Source organism: Papilio xuthus, unplaced genomic scaffold (genome assembly GCF_000836235.2).
Source record: "Papilio xuthus unplaced genomic scaffold, Pxut_1.1 DF826933.1, whole genome shotgun sequence".
NCBI lineage: Eukaryota > Metazoa > Arthropoda > Insecta > Lepidoptera > Papilionidae > Papilio > Papilio xuthus.
Window position 1 is genome coordinate 1,310,451 of NW_013531716.1, and position 25,693 is coordinate 1,336,143.

At 32.8% G+C, this 25,693-nt stretch overlaps 5 protein-coding genes across 7 annotated transcripts; 3 read left to right on the forward strand and 2 right to left on the reverse strand.

The window, feature by feature from the left end:
• Positions 1 to 27: 27 nt before the first annotated feature.
• On the reverse strand, positions 28 to 1,801 carry LOC106122134 (succinate dehydrogenase cytochrome b560 subunit, mitochondrial-like). The gene is given in 3 exon segments (NM_001312395.1): positions 28 to 403; positions 1,332 to 1,564; positions 1,635 to 1,801. Coding segments are annotated over 3 exon segments (543 nt in total). The 5' UTR covers positions 1,658 to 1,801; the 3' UTR covers positions 28 to 116.
• Positions 1,802 to 2,131: 330 nt separating this feature from the next.
• LOC106122226 (acylphosphatase-1) lies at positions 2,132 to 3,647 on the forward strand. Its single transcript, XM_013318135.1, has 3 exons — positions 2,132 to 2,286; positions 2,569 to 2,678; positions 3,146 to 3,647. Exons 1-3 carry the CDS (start codon positions 2,152 to 2,154, stop codon positions 3,264 to 3,266), a joined length of 366 nt encoding a protein of 121 aa, XP_013173589.1. The 5' UTR covers positions 2,132 to 2,151; the 3' UTR covers positions 3,267 to 3,647.
• A 4,717-nt stretch (positions 3,648 to 8,364) lies between these two features.
• On the forward strand, positions 8,365 to 9,361 carry Ktl (BTB/POZ domain-containing protein Ktl). Its single transcript, XM_013318134.1, has one exon. The coding sequence runs from the start codon at positions 8,372 to 8,374 to the stop codon at positions 9,071 to 9,073; it is 702 nt and encodes a 233-aa protein (XP_013173588.1). The 5' UTR covers positions 8,365 to 8,371; the 3' UTR covers positions 9,074 to 9,361.
• Positions 9,362 to 14,449: 5,088 nt separating this feature from the next.
• On the reverse strand, positions 14,450 to 16,471 carry LOC106122261 (oligoribonuclease, mitochondrial). 3 transcript variants are annotated; one of them, XM_013318188.1, is made up of 3 exons: positions 16,358 to 16,471; positions 15,692 to 15,903; positions 14,450 to 15,270 (listed from the first exon to the last, which is right to left on the reverse strand). In XM_013318188.1, the coding sequence occupies exons 2-3, from the start codon at positions 15,899 to 15,901 to the stop codon at positions 14,911 to 14,913; spliced, it is 570 nt and encodes a 189-aa protein (XP_013173642.1). In that variant the 5' UTR covers positions 15,902 to 15,903; positions 16,358 to 16,471; the 3' UTR covers positions 14,450 to 14,910. The 3 variants fall into 3 exon arrangements, with proteins under 3 accessions (XP_013173642.1, XP_013173641.1, XP_013173640.1); XM_013318187.1 differs by having other exon boundaries at positions 16,304 to 16,471; XM_013318186.1 differs by having other exon boundaries at positions 16,222 to 16,471.
• Positions 16,472 to 16,868: 397 nt separating this feature from the next.
• Positions 16,869 to 23,655, forward strand: Letm1 (Leucine zipper and EF-hand containing transmembrane protein 1). Its single transcript, XM_013318077.1, has 7 exons — positions 16,869 to 16,982; positions 17,422 to 18,647; positions 18,874 to 19,150; positions 20,217 to 20,364; positions 22,170 to 22,443; positions 22,720 to 22,896; positions 23,223 to 23,655. Exons 1-7 carry the CDS (start codon positions 16,937 to 16,939, stop codon positions 23,367 to 23,369), a joined length of 2,295 nt encoding a protein of 764 aa, XP_013173531.1. The 5' UTR covers positions 16,869 to 16,936; the 3' UTR covers positions 23,370 to 23,655.
• The last annotated feature ends 2,038 nt before the right edge of the window (positions 23,656 to 25,693 follow it).

Below are 25,693 nucleotides of genomic sequence, written 5' to 3' on the forward strand. Positions count from 1 at the left end.
ATAATTGGGTATACAAATAAAATAAAGTCTGATATATTAATGTTTAATACTTATATTCAAAACAAATAAATAACATTCAAATAATTTTTTTCTTACTACCCTACTTTCGTTAACATTTACAATGCAGCAAGGAACAGCGTAATAGCTGTGGCAGTCGCAAGCATAGCATACCCAGTTGAGTATACTTCCTTGATTGTCAATCCTTTAGCAGTATCCCAATACAAATGCCTTAAGCCATTGGCAAAATGATATCCAAATGGAGCAGCTATCAGAAACTTGGCTAAGAAAATAGTTGCTGGAGATAGATTAAGACCTTCAATCATCATGATGTAATGGGACACATCATGGGGCAGTACCAATGCTCCGATACCCAAAACGCTGGCATAACCAGACAGTATAATACCTAAAAGTATTAGAGAATTAAACTAAGGTAATCTCACTAATATTATAAATGCAAATGTTTAGATGGATGGATGTTTATTACAAGGTACTCCCAAACAGCTCAATGGATTGTGATGATATTTGGCATGGATGTAAAACATAGTCTGGATGAACACATAAGCTACTTATTTTTCCCAATGCAAACGGTGTGAGAAGGCAACAGCTAGTATGTGAAATAAATTGTGAACAAATGAATGAAATTAATTTAACTGACCACCAACAAACTTTCAGTACCCATTGTACATTATTTATTTACAGAATTTCAAAATATATGAAAAAATGAAACCAACAACTAATTCAAGTTATGCGGTGATGAAGTACATTTTATTAACTTGGAAATTGTACTTCCAGAAGGTTAAGAAAATTATTGTATCTCATCGCATCTTAACTTTTTCTATTATGCAAGCAAATTATGTCAAGATTTTGAACATACGTATAAAACAAAATTTGTCATAGAACTACGTCATTTAAAAGCCATTAAATAATAATTATGTTATCAATTAACTTTTTCTGTTGTATAATAATGTGGCAGTCAACTGATAATCATAGCTTGCATTAACTTTTAATTGCAATAAATACTAGCGGACCCGACAGACGTTGTGCTGTCTACACGTCTTTAATTTTAATAAATTAATGCGAAGTTAATATTTGATGAAAATTGTGAATCTAAACCATTCCCAGATCCCCTTGAACACGCACAAAAAATTTCATCAAAATCGGTCCAGTCATTTGAGAGAAGTTCAGTGACATACACACTCACAGAAGAATTATATATACAAAGATTATCATCATGATTATAAATGGAAATATAATCTTACATATTTTAATACTACTCCGATTCCTATCTATAAAATATTAAGGCAACATGTATTATATGTTCACATAAATACCTGCAGTTCGATGCGTTATAGATAGTATACTCGTCAGCTGTGGTGCGTAGATTGTAAGGTGAGGAGACAATGGGCGTTTCAGGCGAGCATTTTTATCGTCATAATGTTCAGGTTTAGGAGCTTCGTATTTTTTGAAATTAACTTTTGGAAGAGCCGCTGCTTGAGCATAGTGAGCGGAGTTCAATGCGAGGGGCAATCTCCCCAAGCTAGCAAGAACAGGCCTCGCACTAAGCCTGAAAATTTGAATACGTTGGTAAACAAGTTATATATGGTCAATGTTACATAACCCATCTAATTACCTACCTTGCACAGCCATAGAAAGCCATTTTTCTAAATTATATATGTTATTCACAAAACTAAATGTTTATTATATTAATTTTATTTTACTTATTGTATACTGCAATCTAGGTATTCTATCACCAAAACCTTATAATGACAGCTGTCGACTTGCCAAGACAATCAAGTTGCCATGCTAATATTTTTGGCAAAAGCACGAAATTCTCGTTTGAATTTCTTTAGTGCATTTACGAAGTACGCCACCGAAAAAAGTATTTGATGAAAATGGAACTTTTGATCATTCTTAATTTTTAATAAATCTCAAATTCGCCATTTAAAAATAATCTACATTTCAAAATGTAAAAGGTGAAAAATTTTAGCTCATTAATATTTTTTAATCTCAATTTTTCAGAAAACAAATGAAAGATAATCAACAGCCCACTCCGTAAACTTTTGCTTTGACAAGAAAAAATTAGATTTTTTCAAACAGTATTTGTTTCAAAAAATAATCTTATTGAATTTATGCGTCTTACAATAAATGTAAATGATTCGTTTATTAATTTTAACTACTGTGGCCACATCGTTCAAAAATTTTTCATTTGCAACAGCTGCAACCATGGCTTTGCGAAGTGTAGACTTCGAAGTGTTTGGTCGAGTCCAAGGAGTCTTCTTTCGAAAGGTAAAATTTTTTAATTTACTCATTTAATCGTTTACTATTAAATTACCACAGAATTAGGAACTAATCCTTCACATTTAATTTGTTAGTTACATAAGGTTGAAAAGTTTTTAAAAGCTTCAAAATTCATTAATGTAATAAAAATAATTTAGTTTACATAAATATGATGACAATTTATCAGTAAAATAGTTGTTAAATATCTTAAAAAGTGGCACAGGATTTAGGTACTGGCTAAATCTATGTACTAGCTTTGAGTGAAAAAGCATAAAAGCGCAATCTTTTCAGTTTACAAAACAAGAGGCAGAAAAGTTAGGCCTAAAAGGCTGGTGCATGAACACCTCCAAGGGAACAGTGCAAGGTCAACTTCAAGGTCCATCTGATAATGTAGAAAATATGTGAGTTACAACTTATATTTTTTGCTACTTAACATTAAAATTATAAATATATAATTTTAAAAAAACTTATTGCCTAATCTGCATTAGACAAAAATGTCACATTAAAAAAATGTTCACTTTCTGTCTCAAAAAACTGAGATAAACATGTTTTGTAAGTGTTTAAAGAATTACAAATTAGTTATAGAAGAATATACATACTTAGTGTGTTTGGCTTTATATATAAATGGTACATTACCACTTAAATAAGATTGAATGTGGATGGCTACAAAGACAGAGGAAGACCTAAGAAAATATGCGTGGATTGTGTGAAAGAGGATATGCGTAAGAAGGCTTTGGATTCACTTGACGGCTGATAGAGATGTATGGAGTAGTACATAATGTGCAAACCCTCTGTGAGGATAATGACAGGTTGATTATGACGAAATGGTATATTAGCACTTGATCCAATTCTATTTCATATTTAACAGGATGCGTTGGCTACGGACTACTGGGAGTCCTAGCAGCAAGATAGATAAAGCTGAATTTAAAAATGAAAAAGATATAACTGAGTATTCATTCAATGATTTCAGTATTCGTAAAGATTCTTAATTGTATTTGATAATGCAATTGCTTATAATGCTTCTTGTGGTATATTTAACTTATGTCGTTTAAATTTCTTTGTGCTTTGAGTACATTATCTTTACTATTTGATATTTGTATTAGAAAATGTAAAATTAGTACCATATTCAACTCTTTCATATTTAAACTAATCAATGTGAAAGGTAGTATGAAATTATTTAAAATTAAACTACTATAAAACAGTATTAATCATTGTCAAGAAATTACGTTGTTGTTATTTTACTTAGTGCTTGAGAAATATAACTTAAGGCTTGAAATAAGCTTATTTATTGCTTAGTAGTTTGAAAAATGTTTCGGAATATTAAATATTTATATTATTACGGTGATAATATAATATTGATTTAGCAAAATTTTGTTTTTATGTCCTATAATGATTTAGGATTTAGTGTTTATATGTGTCTATTGTAAATTTCAATGGTGACGGCGTAAAGCAGTGGTTCCCAAACTTAATTTGTCTACTGCCCACTTTGAGAATAAATATTTTTTTTAGGCGCCACTATAACTTCAAATTAAATTAATTAATTATTGTGACCTAAATATGTATATTAACGGAGAATTCTAAATGAAACTTTTACTATAACCCGCAACTTGAAACCTGCAGCGCCCACAAGAGGGCGGTATCGCCCACTTTGGGAAAGACTAGCGTAAAGCCTAAACGACTGGACCAATATTGACGTGTGTGGTGTCATTCTATTCGTCTTCTTCCCTGGAGTGTCAGAAGATATATTGCATCAGTACAAAACACATATAGTTAACGTTAAGACATATAATTCTAATATATAAATAAATTAATGAGTAACATGTGTTCAAATCTGAATCGCCATAACTTTTCAAAACATTCAGCCTCAGTCAGTCACGAAAGCAACGCATCAAGTCAAAGCAAATCAGAGCGTTTCTGTGGATGCGTACCTTAAAACATAATATTCTTTCAAGGTCAACATCAATAACAATTAATCTGTTTAATCAAGCTAAGAGCATTGTAACGATCTAATGTAATTTATGCCGAGTGATGTAAACCTGTGTTAGGCATAAATGTCTAATATTTCTTATGATCATAATATGTGTTCGCACTGCCGAAACAATGACGTATTGCCGCCAATTGAAAACCCCTTACCCCGTAATGGCTCCTTAGACCAAAATTGTGGCTAAATATTTGATAATGGAGTTCTTGTCAAAGTTGAGGGTTATTGGTTGCTTGTCCGATAGATATAAGAAGGTTGGTTGTAAACAGTTTGGTTTCTCGACTTACACGGGGTGTTCAATTAAAAAAAAACGTCTTACGAAACATATAAAGAGCAGAATTAAAATGGTACATTTGACCAAATAAATTTTGCTAAAGTCCCTTGTTACAAATATCTGGAATAGTCTGCACGAGACGTCTCGTCCGAACGCGTAACAAACTTTCATCCAATTTATTTGGCAATATGATGCTGTAATAAGAATAATTTATTCGGTATTCCCTCAACGCAAACGTCGAGAATTTGAAGATAGAATACTTACGGTACATTGTTGACATTGACACGTCTTACCTTTGGGATGTTCTAGGCAATAATGTTTATTTACGAGCCTACTATTAGAATCGGTACATTATCTTATCCATTGTATTCCAGAGGGATTCCTACCGTTTGATTTTAAAATGTTTGAAAAACGAATTATGCGTTCTGAGCCTAAAAAATTGTATTGAACTATAAATATTTTAATTTAATCAAGTCTAATGAATCCGTTTTTTTTTTCATTATAAGTCGTTAGTCTCTGAATGTATAAAAACAATCAATTATCGATGATGAAGCTTAATAGCCAAAACTCATTTTCCCTGACATCATAATGCTGACGTCACGGGAATCTAACGACCTTTTTTAATTTTCGAATCGCGAATTCAATTTTGCTTTATCATCGACGGACAAAAGTTTTATTTGGCTTTAGTCTTATATTCTCGTGTCACAATGTTAGCTACCATACTCCTCCAAAACTTCTTGACCGATTTCGATTAAATTTATGCATGTTCAGTAGGGTAGGATCGCGGAGGGAGTCGCGGGCAACAGCTAGTATTATATAAAAAATAATACACCACCGACTGCGGAACGCCATTATAAATATCGTAAACTTTTTGCACTTAATCATGAAGTAAGGATATAACTTTAAATTTATTAAGCTATAAAGAAGCTTGACGTTATTTGCAACAGATATCTTGTCTTTGCGGCGAAATGGTAGGCGTGGAAGCTTCTAGAAGTTAAATCTAACAGTAATTTGTTACTAGCTGAAAGTTATGAAAACAACGCTAAGAATTTTAAACCGAACTAAATAACCCTGTAAATTTAAATCGTAGTTAATAAGCTTTCCTAATTTTATTCTTAGAGTTTAGTTAATATCAAATATATTCTAATTTGTAATTTACGTGTTTGCTTTGAAATTGATTTCGTAACTTGAATGCCACGCTTCGTCAAATCCCCCACAAAACTCGACAACTAAATAACAACGTTTGATCCAATTTGTCGAGTAATATCACGCCGTGTTAGTTCGAGGTGAGGTATTCCCTTACGTACGTCAACATTACATATAACGTAATGGATTTCTCTTGAAACTTTTTCTACGTTATGATAAATCTTACATATAAAAGCGAAAGTTTAAATATATAGATAAATGGATCGATTTTTGTTAAAAGTTAACTCATAAGCTACTAATTAAGATTTTTTTAAGACCACACACACAGAAGGCAGGCGGGAAATGGAAGCAATTCTGCGTTTCGTCTGATGTGCGTGCGTCCTGGAGGCTTAATGTTAGTCCTCTTTCCCTTTTCACTCGTTTTCTTACAAGGAAAGAATGGGAAGTGAAAGTGGATTTTCTGGATAAGGGGATGCATGGGAAGTGAAAATATTTTCTTTCTGTGCATCCCTTTCCCCGTGGATTAAAGGTAGGCATATGCAATTGCGTATGTCTATGAGCAACGGTCGCTTGGCTATTTCAACGATTTCAGGTGGCCGCTCGCTCGTTTGCCACATTTTGATAAAAAAAAAGAACGCGAGGATGTAGTCACGGATGATACCTAGTAAGTAATATTTTTATTTAAAAATATTCCGTATTTAAATGTACTAGATTTTGGTTTAATAGATGTATTTTTATCAGCCAAACGAGATAGGGCAATCGCGCCCCTCGAGAGTTCATTACGTGAAATAAAAGGAAAACCTAATTTCCCTGGACCGTAATAAAAGGACCCCTCTTGTTACGTTCGTTACGAATGTGTGGAAATATTTATCTTCATACTCGTAAATTCTTCTGCAAATCTAAAAAAAAAAAACAAAATGCTCATATATGATATACAAATAAAAAATTAAATTTATAAAATTTTTACAAATAAAATGTTAGAACCTTTACACATAGGTAAGGAACGTATCTACATATGCAAATGTATATGGCAACGGTCACTTCGCTATGGCGAAATCATATGGCCATGTTTTTGCTATAAAAATATGACCATCGTAGAAAGTTAAAGGCGAGGAAAACAACGTTTTACCAACACAGTTTATTCTAGACTGATTATTAAAAATAATTGATGGTAAAACTTCATAAATAAAGATATTTTTGTAGAGAACAACATAAATAGGTATTAGGATTTTTTCTTATACATTTTTAGAATTTCGAAAGTATTTTTACTTTTTATAACTTCACTTTTTTCCCGGTGACCCTGCAAGCTTTGAATGTACAAAGCTTTGTACAATGTTTACTTTAATAACTGTAAAGCAGTCTCAAAAAGGTCTCCCTCTCACTGGAGAAGTATCGAGTAGTCACAATGAAACACTGGTTATATCTTGGTGCGAGTCAACTTTATTAAATGCGATCGGGAAGTCGATAAACATACCAAATACATTAATATCGTGATCTAGTAATATGTTCCGCCATCTATTGATATAATAATGTAAACTAAATTGACATAGCGTTTGACAATAACAGAATCTTATTGTGTACACATCATCTCTATTTGAATACATTTACATTTTGTGTCTATGAAATGCCAAGATTTTTTTTACTGTACAGATTTTTCATAGAAAAATATATGCGACCAGACCCCGCTCTTATTTAATTATGCAAATAAATTTCTCTTATTCTAAAACTATGATTTAAATTCCAAACTAAGCCTGAAATTAAAAATATTCTTACTAAATAGACTAGAAATAGTATCTCACATTTACTACCGTTTTTAAAATTGAAAAATCTTTTATTTCTCATCGTAAAAATACATTGACAAAAATCTAATATAAACTCTTATAAAGTATTGATGTTAAACGATCCCATTTACCCCCTTCATCCATCAAACTGAACATCCATCATACTTCGTCAGCAACAGATCAAATACACTTGTTAAGTGATACATGGGTCATGCCTCGCCTTAAAAAAAATAACATCAGTAAAGTATACTTTTATCGTCAAAAATTGCTCGAAAAATGGATAAATTAATTTGAGATAAAATGGTATGCATTTGCAACACTATTTCGATACGTAGGTTCCATTTTTGTACGTCCTCGTAACCCATCGCGTAGCAGTATCCCTTCTACGCCGCTGTTTCCGTAGCCCTGTCGAAAATCGACAAAACAGGAGTAGAAATGGATGCTGCATTCACTTTTATTTAAAATTTCTAGACTATAGGATAATTATCTTCTTGTTTTCTTCTAGTGTATAATAATAAATTAGGAATATAAATTATATTATACCGAGGTAGCCTCCATGAATCTTCAACAGAACGAACTTATATCCGAATTTTAAAACTATTATTGTTGCTCAGTTCATAACTTACCTAAGTAGCTATACGCAGGAAACCGAGTGTTAAAACTTTCCAAAGCTCCTCGGCATAATGAACCATCTGTTAGCTAACAATAGACGTCGACCTTGAAGGCTTTCGCGGTAGAGTTTCGAAAGGGTAGGAAATGATTACGCCGAAGTCAGTAACCCAGGCGTGCGTTATTGATGGGCGCGCGGCGCCGAGACGCGGAAGAAGTGGGTCAGGGGGCGGAGCGCAAGGGCGGGCGGGGGCAGGGGGCGCGCAGCCGCGGCCGCCGCCACTCCGTACCCAGCCTCCAGCCATGGCGGACGCGCCGCCCGAGGTGCTCGAGCTGAACGTCGGCGGCGTGCACTACGCGAGCACGCGCGAGACGCTGCTGCGCGAGCCGGACTCGCTGCCGGCCACCGCGCTCACAGACGCCGATCATCCGCGCGACGCCCGCGGTCGCATCTTCTTCGACCGTGACGGCGTGCTCTTCCGCTACGTGCTGGACTACCTGCGCGACGGCGGACTCGTGCTGCCCGAGTGCTTCCGCGAGCACAAGCGGCTGGCGCGCGAGGCGCGGCACTACCGGCTGCCAGGCCTGGAGGCGGCCGTCCGTGACGCCGACCCGCGCCCGCCACATCGCGAGAAGGGCTGCATCACAGTCGGCTACCGCGGCAGCTTCGCTTTCGGCCGCGACGGCCTGGCCGACGTCAAGTTCCGCAAGCTGTCGCGCATCCTCGTGTGCGGCAAGGTGACGCTCTGCCGCGACGTGTTCGGTGAGACGCTGAACGAGTCGCGCGATCCCGATCACGGCCTGGCCGACCGCTACACCTCGCGCTTCTTCCTCAAGCATTCGTTCATCGAGCAGGCTTTCGATATGCTGCAGGAGCAGGGCTTCAAGCTAACGGCGAGCTGCGGCAGCGGCACAGCAGGCGGCGCCGCAGAGTTAAAACCCGGCGTCGACTCCGAGGAGAACCGCTGGAACCACTACAACGAGTTCGTATTCGTACGCGAGTAAGATACGCTGCCGTCGATAAGAACAAGGCTTTCATACTACACACTACAGAGATCAGCTGTTGCGAGTGCGAGAGTGAACGACCGCCAGCGCGGGAAATGTTACACGTGACCTACGCTAATTATTTCTCTATCATGCGTAAATTTTCAAACATTTATAATTAATCTTAAACATTTTCTTACTTATATTTCGAAATTTTGAACTTGTTGGCTACAAAATCTTGTGTTTTAACAAGCTTGTATACTTTTTAACATTTGGTAGTCGATGAATTTTTAATAACAGAATAAATGAATAAACTAAATCTATATAATATACATAGATATGTAGATATAAAAGATAAATATATATAAAGTAACAAATATGTAGATAAAATGAATTAGTAATGTAAAGACTTAAAATGTAGGTGTTAAAGAATTACCTCTTTTAGAACTTTTACCCAGTAGAATATTTTTTACTGAATTTAAAAATAGAATTATTTATTTTGTAACTGCGAGGAAACTTTATAATAAACACATTTTATAATTTAACGCACAATATTGTATTAATCGATCAACATTGTTTTATTATAAAAATAAATAATATTAAGCATTAACTTACAACAAATTATGAATAGTTGAAATACCTATTTAAATATTCATTTCGAACAAATATTAACTAAATATTTTTGATGTGTAAACCTCAAATTAATGATTTATAAATAAAAATGTTGCCATATAAATGTAAATATCAAAACATGAAATACCATAAAGTTTATGAGCGCGCATAAAATGTACCTTAAAATATTATTACTTTGAAACCACGTAAGTTTGTTTTTATTGAAACAAAGTAGAAAGCGTTTACCAATATTGTACAAGGAACATAATACAAGAATAAGCAATTTACATTATAATTCAATTAAAATAGAATGTAAAAAAAATAATTTTAAATAAAATAAGTAGATTGAAACTTTAATAGAAATTCTAACTATGTTAAGTTCAACTTTAGTTTTGCAAAACAAAAGTTTATAGAATTTTAATATAGAAACAAATGTACTTGTTAATTTGTTTATGGCACATTCATCAATGCCACATTTAGAATGTCATAAAATAGTACTTTGTCTTAACATAACAAAAATATTTCCTCCCACACGGAAGATACTAGCGTACCATAGAGTTATGGAAGAGAAAAAGCCCTTAAAGTAGGATAAATCTATGTTTTGTGTCAAACCTATTCTGTGAATCTTCGTCGTTTAAAGGAGGGCAACACATCTGCGGATGTATATTGGCAGCGGTCTCTTCGCTATTTCAGCGATTTCACTCGCTCGCTCCTTTGCTTATGATAAAAAAGTACAGTATTTTATTTCGTATCTTATTTCAATCTTAATTAAGAGAGTATATAAATGATTTAAATGCAACACCGTTCAGAAAAAAATATTCGTAACTTGACAATTGCAAATCGTAAAAAGGACACAGATTGCAAAAATTTTTTTAATCTGTAATCTATTACTGATGCATATTGAAGGTAAAAATTGAAGTTACTAAAGCCAAGAGTCATTATTATCTGTTAAATCAAATGCCGTATTTCTATAACGGAGTCCGAATATTTTAACATGTTAATTACGCAACTTTTGTTTTGCAAAATGCTATTCATTTCTTTAAATGTTTTTTTTTCTACTAAAAATATTCATAAAAGTGTTATAAGAACACATTTCTGTGTTTTGTTTTCTTTTTAAATGTACTTTTCTATTCTGGCAATATATGAGCTACAAGTTGCCTAGTTTTATTAAATGCAATTGAAGTTCTCCCTCGCATCAACAAGTAGTTTGCTTACGAGTATAACTTCAATATATAGCTGTAAGTCTTCTTTTAATATTAATGTAAAATATATTAGCGTACACATAGTTATATGACCCGTTTAGAAATGAAACTATTCGATTACTATGTATTTAATGTAATAAAGTTTAATGCAGGGGTAGCAGATTCATGCTTTAACTTTTAAATTATTTATGTTACATATTATAAAAATCTAGATAATTTAATTTACTTGTTATTAAAATAAAATATCTATAAATCGTTTAACCGTACTATTTAATACTCTATTTATTGTTGGTTTCCGAGACCAAAATCTCTGTTTAAAATATGTCATCATCCCTGTCATCATCTTTGACAGAAGACACATGTTTTATTTGATGTTTCAAATGGCGGTTTTGATCGCAGAAACCCGCGATTAGAAGATTAATTAACTTTGTTAACTAAATAATTAACTATGACTAGTGTTGGAAATTTACTTTGATAGGAGTTTTAAGATAATAGTTTTGAAAATACATTTAGTAAAACCAAATAGTTGTTTTTTTTATGAATGATCCATTATTATTTATGGTTATCGTAAGATCTATCCGATCATTAGTTCACCTTGGCGTTGGCACCACTGTGCCCATGTAATCCAAATCTAGATAGCTACACTTTAGTAGTTTCTGTATTTTAATTAAAACGTATTAAACTCGCATGTCTGAATACCATTTCAGTTTTAAAATATATGGTAACAGATTGCTACGCTACGTGACTATTATAAAAAAACTATGAATTTCTTTGATTCCAATTCTTTTGTGCAAAAAGATTTTGTTTTATTAAGTAAAAAGTTAATAAAGATATGACTTTTGTTATAAAATACTTTTAAAAATAGAAATTATCTATGGCATTTCGTTTTTTTAAATGTCATTCTTTCAACATTGTTTTAGTACAGCGCGAAAAGATTTTGAAACCCAAAAAATAAAAATCATTGAATAGGGTAAATTACCGATTAAAAAAGGTTTCGTTAGGAGTGATAATTATATTAACACACTAACTTTTCCCCGCGGCTCCGTCCGTTCGGAACTAAAAAAAATTAAATTTATTTTTAAACGTAATTTACTTAAATGCACTAAATCTATACTGAGGACCTAAGTGACCACTTAACTCTGGAAGGATAAGTGTGTCAGTTAAACAAGTAAACCTAATTTGCATTGGAATAACCTAAAAAGCTTTATTTTAAGCATTTACTATGTTATTATTAAGATCAATTATTCATATTGGTTACATGCGACAAGATTTTGTTTGTTTTAATTAACAAGCTATTAAGTGATGTTTGCAATCATTCCCCACGCGGCTGACCTATTTCGACTTAATGAATGAAATGAATATTACGTTGTAAAAAGTTAGTGTCACGGTTTTTGTGTCTTTAATTCCTCTTTTACAAATTAGTTTTCTAACATAAAAGCATTTTTTTTAATACGTTCACTTGTATTAAAATATAGTTGCCTTAATTTGTCTCAAAGTGAATGAGAGACACTGGTATGTTTTAAACATCCCTAAACTTTCGTGATTAGTACAGATATAAAAATTAAAAGAAGTAAAGGGAGACAGCATCTAGGATGGTCGAGCGAAATAGAAAAACTGCTAGTGTGACGTAAAGGAGGATGGCTTACAATAGAAAAAGTGGCAAGCTGTAACGTCATTCGCGGAAACGCAACACAATCTCTAAACTGGTATCCTGTTTATGTTATATTTGTATTTGCAACATAGTTGAAATAAAGGCTATTATTTTAAACTGTGATTCAATCACAATGTTTCCAAAGCCAGACGTCGTTTGCGAGAAGCTTAAAAACATAAAATCTCTGTTTTATTACCGCGCACAATCAACAGGTCTTAACTTCGCTCAAGCTACGTGCTGACAATACTGAGTTAAACCGCTGCTAAACAACTAATAAACTACTTCGAAATACTGAGATATTTACAATTCCAATAGATACACCTAATTAACTCAGAAACTACTTGTCAGTTCCATCCTGGGTTCGAATCCCGCCATGTACCAATGTGTTTTTCGATTTCCGATTTACATATGTACATTTATGTGACGTTCTTACGGTGAAGGAAAACATCGTGATATAACCTGCACATGTCTGAGAAGAAATTCAAAGATATGTGTGAAGTCAACCAACCCACAATTGCCCAGCGTGGTTGACTACGGTCTATCACTCCTAACATAGAGTAGGCTCCGAGCTCCTCGGTGGGGACGTATAGTGAGCTGATGAATGAATCACATTCTTCCATTCTCTAGCTATTAAGATTTACCTTTTTAACAATAGAAAAAGATTTTTTAACCTCCATTTGGATCTAGCATATATCGGCTGGTGACGTCCTTGAACCATGATATACTATACTATAACTCTTATTAATACTTGACATTTTTTCACGTCTATTTTTATAATAAAAGCGTTTAAAAGCGAACGCCCCTAGTCCCCTTCATCTCTTTTTACTCAATCAATAATTTCTAAAGTTCACTGATCTTCATTAATCCTTTGATCATACGATGCCATATTTATACTTCACAGTCTCTTATAAATAAAATAAGCTTTGAATACATAGATTTTGCGATAGTTTGAGTCTAGCGGAGTCTGCAATATCTACAGTAATAAAGCGTGTAACAAATTTAAATCACTACTTTAGCACACTTGTGAGATCGTCAAGCGCTTTTTAATTTATTAAGAAAAAAAATAAGCAACTCAACTCTAAGCAGCAATGGTAATTAAGAAACTCAAAAACTATTGGACTTCAAAAACTATTTAACTATTAGAATACTACATTATCTCTGAGCGACATAACATCTTATTTATTATTTTATAATGCTTAAGAAGAAATGTCAAAAGTAAATAAATAAAAGAAGAAAGCGTATAACTTCCACGTATTGCAGTTTTGCAATTGTTAAAAATAAAAAACAATTTACACATCACTAACTCTCTAGACGATCGGTACCATATTTAAAATAACGAAAATGACAATGTTTTATACAAGTGGTACGCTGTGGAAACCCAGTTCGTGTTTTTCACTTTCAAAACGTGTGTTTTGATTCTAAATGAACTACTATTGCCATCTAGCATCAAGATTTTTGCAATGAAAAAAGCAATCATGAAAGTACCTTACAATATCACTGCATAGATGGCGCTTTTAAGAATGTCGTAAACTATTCCAATCTCTGTGTGTGCAACTATAATAAATCGATTAAATTATCTAATACTAGCTGTCGCCCGCGACTCCGTCCGCGTGAATATATAAAAAATTTAATTAGTGTAGCCCACTGATCCATCCATTTACATCACATCCATCTAAACATTCGCATTCATAATATTATAAAGTTAAATAAAAAGCAGCTCTTCAATGCATAAATTAAAAAAAAATATAGTATCCTATGTCCATCTCCTGGCTCTAAGCTACCTCCTCACCAATTTTCAACCATATCGGTTAAGCCGTTCTTGAGTTATAAATAGTGTACTAACACGACTTTCTTTTATATATATATATATATATATATATATAGATTCTATTTAGGACAAGTTGAACAAATAACGGTAATAAAAAAAACTGATTTACAAAAAAATATTTAATTTATAATGAAAACTGGTAACTTTTGAATCTGCTTTAACGTTAACTGCAGAGCTTGATAAAGCGAATTCGCTCCGAAGCAAATCCATAATGAACTTCAAAAATGTATAGAACTGACAATAACTTTCGTTAAGTCACGTGACTGTCGCGTTTCACTTCCTTACATTTTTGATGTTCGCTATAGAATCACTTTGAAGCGAATGCACTTTGTCTAGCCTCCTGGAACTCTTTATACAAATACCTGAATAATATTGCAATGGTAAAGTTATTAGAGATAAGTAGACTGAAGTAATCCATTCATTCTCTATAACACTGATTTCCAAAATCCATATGGGGTGACAATGGTGTTTGAGTTGGTTGTTGTAGTGTTGCAAAAGATATGTACCAGTTCATCAACCAGTAAAATGTTGAATTTCAACGAAGAATTTTTTTTAAATATCTCAATCATTCGTTCAGCATTTCCTTCTTGAAAATATTGTCCCTATAATACTTCATTTCTTCAACACTTTCTAAAATATCATTCATACATCTGTGTTGAAATTTTTTAATCGGTATTCTAGAAAATTCTTGTGGATACCATCTCTTTGCTAATTCCTTTATTGTGCTAACATCAATAATTCTATAATGTAGATATGAATCCAGTTTTGGCATATATTTACGTATGAATAGTCTATCCATGTAAACACTATTTCCGGCAAGAGGACTTCTGTTTTCATGAACATGTTTGCTCAAAAACTTTAAAACTTGACTCTCAGCTTCTTGCACTGATATTGAGGATTGTCTACTAGCCTCTGTCAATCCAGTCTGTAAGAGAATTTTTGCTTTTATTCTCAATTCCAATTCCATGTACATTTTTTTGTATAAATTTATAACTTCGAGACAAATATGCAGCATTGAATGTGTTAATAGGTTAGGTACAAAATAATTGTATAACAACATGTTATGCTTATTTGCCTTATTTTTTTGTAGTGTAAACATTTATAAGATGACTAAAACCAAACAATATCTCTAATAAAGATATTAACTTCAAGTGTTTCATGCATATTGAAAATCTTACTAATATTATAAATGTGAATGTTTGAATGTTTATTACATGGTATCTCTAGAACAGTTCAATGGATTTTTATGAAATGTTTCACAGACATAGAACATAGTCTGGAAGAACATATAAACTATTTATTAAATTTTTTAAACTTAAAATTAAAGTAAGTTTAGCTTTTAATACCTCACCATGTTGATTAATACACCATTGGTTCATAGCATTAAGGATTTCATCAGGCTGATGTATAATTATGTTTGGTCCAGGAGCTACAATGTCAAGGTTAGCATTTGTCACAAGACATGCTATCTCAAGGATATGATCCTTCTCTATATCCAGACCAGTCATTTCCAAATCCACCCAAACTATCCTTCTTGATATCTCTTTATGTGTCATGACTGAAATATAGTTTTGCCTATCATTTAAGAAATATACAATCACTACATTTTTGTAAATTAACTCATAATAAGCAAACAAATTGAGTCAGTACTTCACTAAGAATGAAGGTAAGGAAAAGTTATAGTGTTAATAATCGGACAAGTCTGTCTACCGAAAATATTTTAAAAATTTGCCGGAAGACACTTCTCAACAACAAAATTAGGGTATCATAGTAAAAAGGATCTACAAACAAAAACATTTTTGCATCCCCACTAAAATATTAATATTAGTTGGGTAAGAAGTATATCTTATAAAAAATACAAAGTTGTTCGACTTACTGGTAGATAAAGTTCGAGTTATGTTATTTAAAACGTTTTTTATTGGAGATTGTAAACAAAAACGAAAAATTCCCATGCCTACCGGTTTTACTTTATGACGACAAACATGAGATTGTGGGTAATTTATTATACACACCAGAGGTGTTTTGGATCTGTCTTCTATGATATTACAATATATTAAATGATAAGAATAACATAACAAATTAGATACACCTTCGTTATTGTAACCTCAAAATCTCACAGACACTTCAGTGAGGGAATGACAGATTCATTGTTGTCAGTTGTCATCAGTGTTGCCAGTGAAAATTCTTACCCGGTTTAGTACAATGTAAAAAAAAACATGTTTGTTCAGAAGATCAACGGTGAGCCGCCGTAGCAGTAAAACTTGTGACCTGAATTTCAGCTCACTGCTAGCATGTGTAAAGCAGATCAGATTGTTGTTGCGGTGTATTTTTTTATTTTGAAATAAATGACTTCAGTTCGTAGATGAATTGATGTTTGAGAAAAGTGTTATGTCAATTAAGATTGTAGCGCCCTCAAGACAGGGTTGTCATATTTTTAATCATTTTTTTACCATTTTGTACCATTTCTTACTTATACACTCTTTTATTATCTGTTAAAAACTTCTGATCTGTCATGGTGCATGTAGGTGATTTTGTTTTTAATGTAAAACAGTAATAATATAGTTCATTTTTAAAGAAAATAAAAGTTCAAAATGAACAGAATCATTTTAAATCATTATCGTTGCCTAAAACGATCGAGTGAGTATGATTTTAAATATCTTTAACACAGGTGAAATGTTTTATTCACATAACCTTATAGATGAGACAAAAACCTACTTGATTGATTATCCCATGACTTCATTGATATCGGCATAACTAGGAAGTCATTCTATAAAAGATCTAATAATTGTGAATTTTTACGATAAGATTGAGGTTGTCTTATTACAAGGTCGTGACCATAATCTCTTAGGTTTATGTTGTTTTTGTGAAGTATTATTAGAAACTACATAATAAATACTATATTTTGCTTTAATTTTAAAACAAATATATTACGGTCTGTACATTTAATAAATGAAAAACATATTTTAAACACAATTTCATTTGGAAAAAACCATAACTTCATGGTTTTCTATATTTTTTAATATCAATTATATTGTTGGTAACAAGACTTATAATAGGTTGTTTCGTTTATTTACAGATATAATATGGGAGTGTAAACAGTATCAGAATGTTCCATATATTACACTTTCAAGGTCATTGTCATATTACACAACTCATCCACTCAGATTGCAGCATGATAATACCCAGAAGCCTCTTAATTCTCAAATTATTGGCTATCCACCACATCTCAGATATATTTGTACTACCAATCAATGTTATGAGAAAGAACCTCTTAAGCCATCCTCTAAGGTTGAGGCTACAGTGGAGACAATTAAAAAAGGCATTGAAGAAAAAGAAAAACTCCCCAAAAAGGAAGAGGTTAAAAAGAAAAGTTTAAAGCAGCGTATAATGGATGAGCTTGTTCATTACTACCATGGTTTTAGGTTACTATTTATAGAAATAAGAATATCAACGTCTCTGCTATTCCAAATATTAAAAGGCAAATCCTTGACACGTCGTGAACACAGATTGATGGTCACTACCGTTGGTGATCTCTTTAGAATGGTGCCTTTTATAGTGTTCATAGTTGTTCCATTTTTGGAGTTTGCATTACCATTATTTATTAAATTTTTCCCAAACATGTTGCCATCTACTTTTGAAAGCAGAAGTCAAAAGGAGGCTAAGCTAAAACAACACTTAAAAGTTAAGTTAGAAATGGCAAAGTTCTTTCAAGAAACATTGGATCAAATGGCGCCACAGGCTAGTAATAGGCATTCAGAACTGGCTAAGGAGTTTTCGAACTTCTTTAATAGAATAAGGACCTCAGGTGATGTTGCAACAAGTGAGGAAATAATGAAATTCTCTAAGCTGTTTGAGGATGAGATAACATTGGATTCACTTCAAAGGCCACATTTGGTTGCTTTGTGTAAAGTGTTAAATGCTTCAACTATTGGTACAAGTGCTATGTTACGGTTTAATCTAAAAATGAAGCTACGATCACTAGCGGCTGATGATAAAATGATTGCAAAGGAGGGTGTGGACAGTTTGAACTTCAGTGAGCTCCAACAGGCTTGTAGAGCGAGAGGTATGAGGGCTTACGGTGTATCTGAGGAGAGGTTGCGCAAGGAGTTGAGGAATTGGCTGGATTTGTCATTAAATGAGAAGGTACCACCGTCACTGCTTTTGTTGTCTCGAGCCCTTATGGTGCCAGAACATGTGCCAACGACATACAAACTGAAGGCCACAATATCTGCACTACCTGAACAAGTTGTTACCCAAACTAAAGCTGCTATTGGTGAAAAAGAAGGCAAAGTGGACTTCAAGGTAATTTTGTAATCTTTTATACATATTGAAAAATTACTTTTCATTAATATTGTCGTTTTTTTAACAAATGAGCATAGATTTTCAATGAATTTTTGTTAATTTTTTCCTTATAAAGAAAATGTTTTTGTGTATTGCAATTGTCTTTTTTACAATATTGACATTTTCTAATGTGTTTGAAGTAATAAGACAGCATTTCGTACATTTATTTATTTTCAAATAATTTCAGGCTAAAGCGGAAGCAATTAAATTGGAAGAACAAAAGATCAAGGAAGACATGAAGGAGTTCTTAGAAGCGGAGAGGGAGAAACAGCTTCTTGAAGCAAAGAAGAAACAGAAGGAAGAACTTGTTGATAAAGCACCAATCATTGAATTGGATACAGAACAAGTTATGGTTGATCCAGCCCCTGTTATAGCTATTGATGTACCAAAACCAAAGGAAAAGTCCGAAGAAGGTTTGTCTGGCAAGGACTTGGAAGTTATTGAAGATGCTTTAGAAAAATTAGGTGAGTATTTTTTTGTTTATTAACGTAGAACTAACCTTATATTTATTTTATGCATGAAAATAACATATTCAGAGCAGTGTCTTTGAAAAATCATAGTAGTTTAAAACTATAAAACCTGATTGTTTTTCTTGTTAAATTTTTTTACGTTAAAAATTCTACAAAATTTATTTTAATATACATTAGTGTTTTTACATAACTGAAGGGACTTAATGAGTTTCAGTGTTTTTACATGTATTACAGTATTTTGGATTAGTGCCATATTACAAATGTAAAAACATTGACACAAATGTCAAGGTAGTTCATGTTTATGACGTTATTACTAAGAAAGTGAATGGCACATTGTCGTATTTATAAAAGAGGAAATCTCCGTGTGTTTTGAACCATATATGTAATAAATAAGAGCCATATAACATTTTATAACATTCCTCACTACATATGTAGTTCATTTTATATACCTTTTTACATTTAAACAATAAGAAACTATAACTTTTTCAATAATTTAAATGACTCCAGACATAAAGCCTAGATTTGAGATTCTAATTAACCAATATTCAAGTTATATAATATAGGAGTACTAGTAACTAGCTGTTGCCTGCGACTCCGTCCAGGCGGAATTTAAAGAAACTTAATAATTATGTGCCTATGTGTACGTTCATACTATGTTCTACATCTGTACCAAATTTCATCAAGATCCGTTGAGCCATTCCGGAGATGTTTTCAAAAAAAATATCCATTATTTATCCATCCATACATCCAAAGATTGGCATTTATAATATTAGTAAGATTTTGTCTGTATTTCAAAACTGTCAAAACATATTAAAGTTAAAAATTAATGAAATTAATCTTAACATTCGAGATGATGCAATATTCATATAATCTTACAAAAACATAATTGTACTTTTTTTAATCTTTTTTTGTCATATCATACATGTCCACACCAAGATGTTTAAGCCTAGTTTATCTTAGGACTAAACCTTACAACCAAACATCTAGATTACTAATTTTATCACCTGAGCGACCAACACTTTTATTGGTAAAAATATGTATTTATATAATATAATTCTAGCTGAACAGAAGAAGTCTCTGTTATTGGAAAAGGAAAGTATTCAGGTATTGAAGACAGAACTTCTAGACTACAGCGAGGATGTCAAAGAGATGAATGAAATTGTTAAGACAAAGCAAGCTGATATCAAACTGACGAAAGGTGCTAGACGGTAAGTTTGTTTTCCACTTATAAAGTAATTTTTGACTTACTGAGAAGGGGAGGTGGATTTGGCAATGGAAAGGAGATGTAGGAAAGGGGAAAAATCCTTTTTGTATGTCCCCTCCTTTTTATATTAAAGCTCGGGAACATATTTGCCAACTTTACAATACTGAATTATTATTATATATTAAATACTGAAATTTGAGGGAAATAAAGTGTTAAAATATTAATTATTTTTAATCTGAATCTTGTGAGTCCCGACAACTATTTCATCATCATCATCATTAGCTCACTATACGTCCCCACCGAGGGGCTCAGAGCCTATCCTAAGTTAAAGGTGATTAGGCCATAGTCAACATTTTCTTCTAAAATGCATCGTAATGTTGTTGCTGTACTATAAATGGTTTTACAGATTTAGTTATTGTAATAATAAATTCAATTTAGGGTTTTTATAAGTTGCCTCTCGGTCAATGACCTAATGTTTTTTATAATACAACATAACATGTCTGAGTAATAGTGACATGTAATTTGTGTTTGTATTTATATCCTGTTTTGCTTTTGCACCGTTGACAAGGTCACGCTATTTTAGACCTTATAATATTGTTATTAATTGCTTATTTTCTTTAATACCTCCGGGATCTTAACAGTTACTATGCTCGGACTGAGATGATATTATCTTATATAAAAAATTCTCATGTCACAATTTTCGTTCCCATACTCCTCCGAAACGGCTTGACCGATTCTCATGAAATTTTGTGAGCATATTGAGTAGGTTTGAGAATCGGCCGACATCTATTTTATAATCCCGCGCGGACGAAGTCGCGGGCGACAGCTAGTGTTAAATAAAAAACAACTCAAATAAAAATTTGAATTGAAAAAAATAACTATTTTAATAACAACTATACAATATGAATATAGTTATAAAAAAAATTGTAGCTAAAGATATAATTTAGTCATTTTATAGCTTCATATTTTTCCGCGTAAATATAATTTGTGTAACTTCATACTGTGTTTACATAAAGTCAGTACAGTAGCGCTGGCCTGGCAAGAACTGTATGTTCGCTTTATTTAAATGTCATTGTCCTACTGTACTGGAATAATTTAAACCTGGTATTATTGTTTTCGATGGGCTACTTCGTAGCATTTATATAGAGTCGTGTTTATATCCCGTTCATTATCATTAAAAAGACGGAGACAACAATATCACAATAGTGGAATTTTACGGTATCAACAAATGGCCTTGATTGTGTGATTCATACTTTGTATTCAGACTCGGTAGCGACTTTGTTGACAACTTTTATGGAAAGCTATAATACTTTATTTATAGTATACGAGCGTTTAATTTAATAGCCTCGGTGGCTCAATGGTTAAGCCTTTGACTTTTCTGCTGGTCCTAGATTCGATTTCTCGTCGATCTAAAAAATGTTACAACAATATCAGGTTAAAAGAGTTTATCTCTGACAATACTTGGAAACGTGTGTTAAATAAAATACAACCTGTGGACACATATTTATAAATAACACTAGCTGTTGCCCCCGACTCCGTCCGCGGGGAATTATGAAAAAAAAATAGTAGCCTATGCGTGCTTCTAGCTATGTTCTGCATGTGTGCCAAATTTCAACTAGATCCGTAGTATAGTTCTGAAGATACCTTTTAACAAAGATTACAAGTGGTCGCCCGCGTCTCCGTCCGCGCGGAATTAAAACAAAATATATGATTTATATGCCAAATTTCATCGAAATCCGTTCAACCGTTCTGGAGATACCTTCGAACAAACATCCATCTAAACTTTCACTTAAAATTATTCTTTTACAGATTGTACCGCGCTGTGAACAACATGATAAGCAAGTTGGACTCCGCTCTAGTGGAATTGGAGAACAAAGAGAAAGCATTGAAGACAACATTGGAACAGACAAAGACGGAGCCACAGAAGGCTAAAGAGCAACTCATACAGATTGATGAACTGATGCATTCCATAAAGAGTCTACAGAAAGTACCAGATGAAGCTAAGCTCAAGCTAATACAGGATGTACTCGGCAGACTTGATGATGACTTTGATGGACAGCTCAAGATTGATGATGTTCTGAAGGTGATGTTTGGCATAAATTATCTTTTTATCCTGATTTATTTTAAACGAAGACAGATGTTGTAAATAAAACTGCAGGACTGTTCCGAAGATGCTGGCAGCGGTCCTCCTTGGAATAGCTAAACAAATTCTCTGTCCGAGGTTGCTGGCAGCTATTTGGTCTCCTGTGATGTCGACAAACATTTTTGTTAATTCCCTAAATAGCCTAATAATACTAGGCCTCCACGGACCAAGGGTTTTGATTGGATTAATTTCTAATAATGATTTGTCTCATTTCAGATGTTAGAAATAATAGGCAACGAAAATGTAAATCTATCCGAGAAACAGATCAACGAACTGATCGAACTTCTAGATAAAGAGGAAATATTAGAGGTTGAGAGTAAGATACAGAAAGCTTTAGATAAAGCAGCATCTGCGGCCAAGGAGCAAGACAAATCCAGTGAATCCGATGGAAAGGTACAGTTTTATTAACAAAAATCTTTTACATTATCGTCATGTTAGTTGTCGCCCGCGATTTCGTCCGTGCGGAATGAAAACTTAATTAATACCCTATGTATTCTTCCAGTCTATGACTGATTGACAGATATTCTACATGTGTGCCAAATTTCAGAGAGATCCATTGAGCTGTTCCGGAGTTACCTCCTAAACTAACATAGATCCATCCAAACATTCGCTTTAATGATATTAATAGGACTATCGGTTTCTGAGACTAAAATTTACTAAATAACATATCGTCAAAACAAAGATAATATGTTTTTAACGAATTATGTAATATTTTTCAGAGTCTATTCGACATAATCCGTGAAGCACAAAAGAGAAGAGAGATGAAAAAGGCGGTTGAGAAATTCGGAGAACAGAGAGCAATGCCCAAGAGTGAAGATATCGTCACCAAAACTGAAGAAAGCAGTAAACGACCCGAGCAACACTGAGACTGCTAAATCTCAGGAAAACGGTTACATCTCGTAACACATGTAACTCTTTTCACCGGAACCTGTTTCCATCTATAGAACTACTGAGTGACTGTATGTCGCTCTCAGAGTACAGCTGCATGACAAAAGTGACGTAGTTTTTTAATGTTGCCATAACAAAAAATGTTAATCCAGATTAAAAAGATGTTTGGTAGAATTATTTTAATCTTCGTCTGTTCATATTTAAGCAATTAAACTTCTAAATTTAAAAATTATAATTTTTGATTACGTTCTTTTTTTTATTTTCTAAATATGGAAAAATTATTATCTGTGGTTAAAACATTAAAAAATATATGGTTAAAATGAAAACGTGAAAGATATTTATATGGGTTATAAATAAGAATATAAAAATGTAATCTTAATCCAGTATTTATTAATGTCATTATTTACAACAAGCAATTGCCCGTGACTTTGTCTGCGCGGAGTTAAAACCTATGTCACCTCGAGATAGTGTAGCTTCACATCAATGTAAGAATTTTTTTTATTGGTTCAGTAATTCCGTAGCTTTTCATCTTTACATTATAGTATAGATAATAGTATAAATGAGTAAATAAGTTATTTTTGGCACAATTATGACAAAATTATTTGTAAAAGCTTTGAGGGCGGCATATTAGTACGGGTACAGTCAGCTACATTAATATTTATACATTTATAATACTTCAAAAACTTATAGTCTTTCGGTTTCAAAATTGTATTCAAGAACGGAAGTATAGAGATAAGTGTAAACACATTTTGGAAGTTCTAAGCGTGTATAAATTCTGAAGCTTTGTAAATGTATACATATTTATGCAGCTGACTGTACATGTGTAAATGATCGCTTGGTTCAGTTTACGCTTTCCAGCTAATTTGCATTGCAAATTTGATGCACGGAGGTCGATGGCTGGTAATGCCATCTCTACACTTGAGACCAAATATTTTCTTTATTAATCTTCTCGCTCTTTTTAAAACTATTTTACTAATATAAACTTTCTATTGTCAATAAGTCATAAAATTACTTATGTTTTTTAAATATACTATTTTCTTTGACATAACCAATTTTTTTGTGACACTTGTGTATATATTTTTAATGGTCTTATTTTTTACGACTTAATAAAGTTTGAACAATCACATTTAAACTATACTTAGGGTGCGTCCGTATATTACGTGAGGTGTTTAATGGGGGGAGGCGGTAGAGTCAAATCTCATCTAATCTTATGTTGGAGAGAGGGGGTTCTCGGCAAATATCGCGCAATTTTTACGTAAGAAACTCACTTTTTGAAAAATCTCACGTGAGATTGGGGGATGGGGAGGGGGTTGAATAAAATCTCACGACATCTCACCAGGGGGGTAGGGAAGGGCAGAAAAGTAAAAAAAACACCTCACGTAATTTATCGACACCCCCTTATATACATGTGGATTAAATGTCATGTAGGAACATGGTCAAAGGCTAACTTATCCAATATAAAAAAAATCAAAATGTCTGTTTTTTACCCTGGAGTGTGGAGATGGTATTAGATTAATTTTATGGTTTTTAGGGCAATTTGTTTATAGATTCTTGACCGATTACCGTGAAGTTCCACTGCCGAAATACTTTGTGAAATGTTTAGACAGTGGAATTGCACTGTAAATTATACATATTTATTTTTTAAAAAAAGTTTATGAATTAACTTATGACAATAAGCCTTTTGTAAACTTAAATCATTTAATAAATATGTAAATAACACTTTCCATGCTCGTACAAATTTTTTGAATGTTATTGACCCGAGAATGATTAACGTAGAATATCACAAATTTAAAAAAAATGTTCCATAATTTATATTATGTACGTTATAAATTAAACAATCTTAATAAATACTAAAATTTATTTGTTGTATAAATAAAAAATTACATAAATGTTTTTTTTTCCATTTATTTGGTTTTTATATTTTCGAATTCAAATGTCTATTTATAATTTGCTGTTTAAAAATAGACGAACATTACGAAATTTAAACTGGGAAAATGTTTGTACAAAACTTTTTTTTTTAAATCATAAATGTCATATTTTTTTTTAATTTCCACTTGTATAACACAAAAATGTAATTTTTACCCACATTTTATACCATTTAAATAAGATATTTCTCAAATAATTTGAGTTAAATTTTAAATGAATATTAATATTTATACGTTAATCATTCTTGGGCCATTGTTCTGTGTATTATAGTTTTTTTTTTGTTGTTTCGGAGGTTTATATTTGTTTTTTTTTCTTGCATTTCTGTGATCACTTCAGCTGTAAGGTCCGAAATTAAAGTATTAATTTGAAACAATTC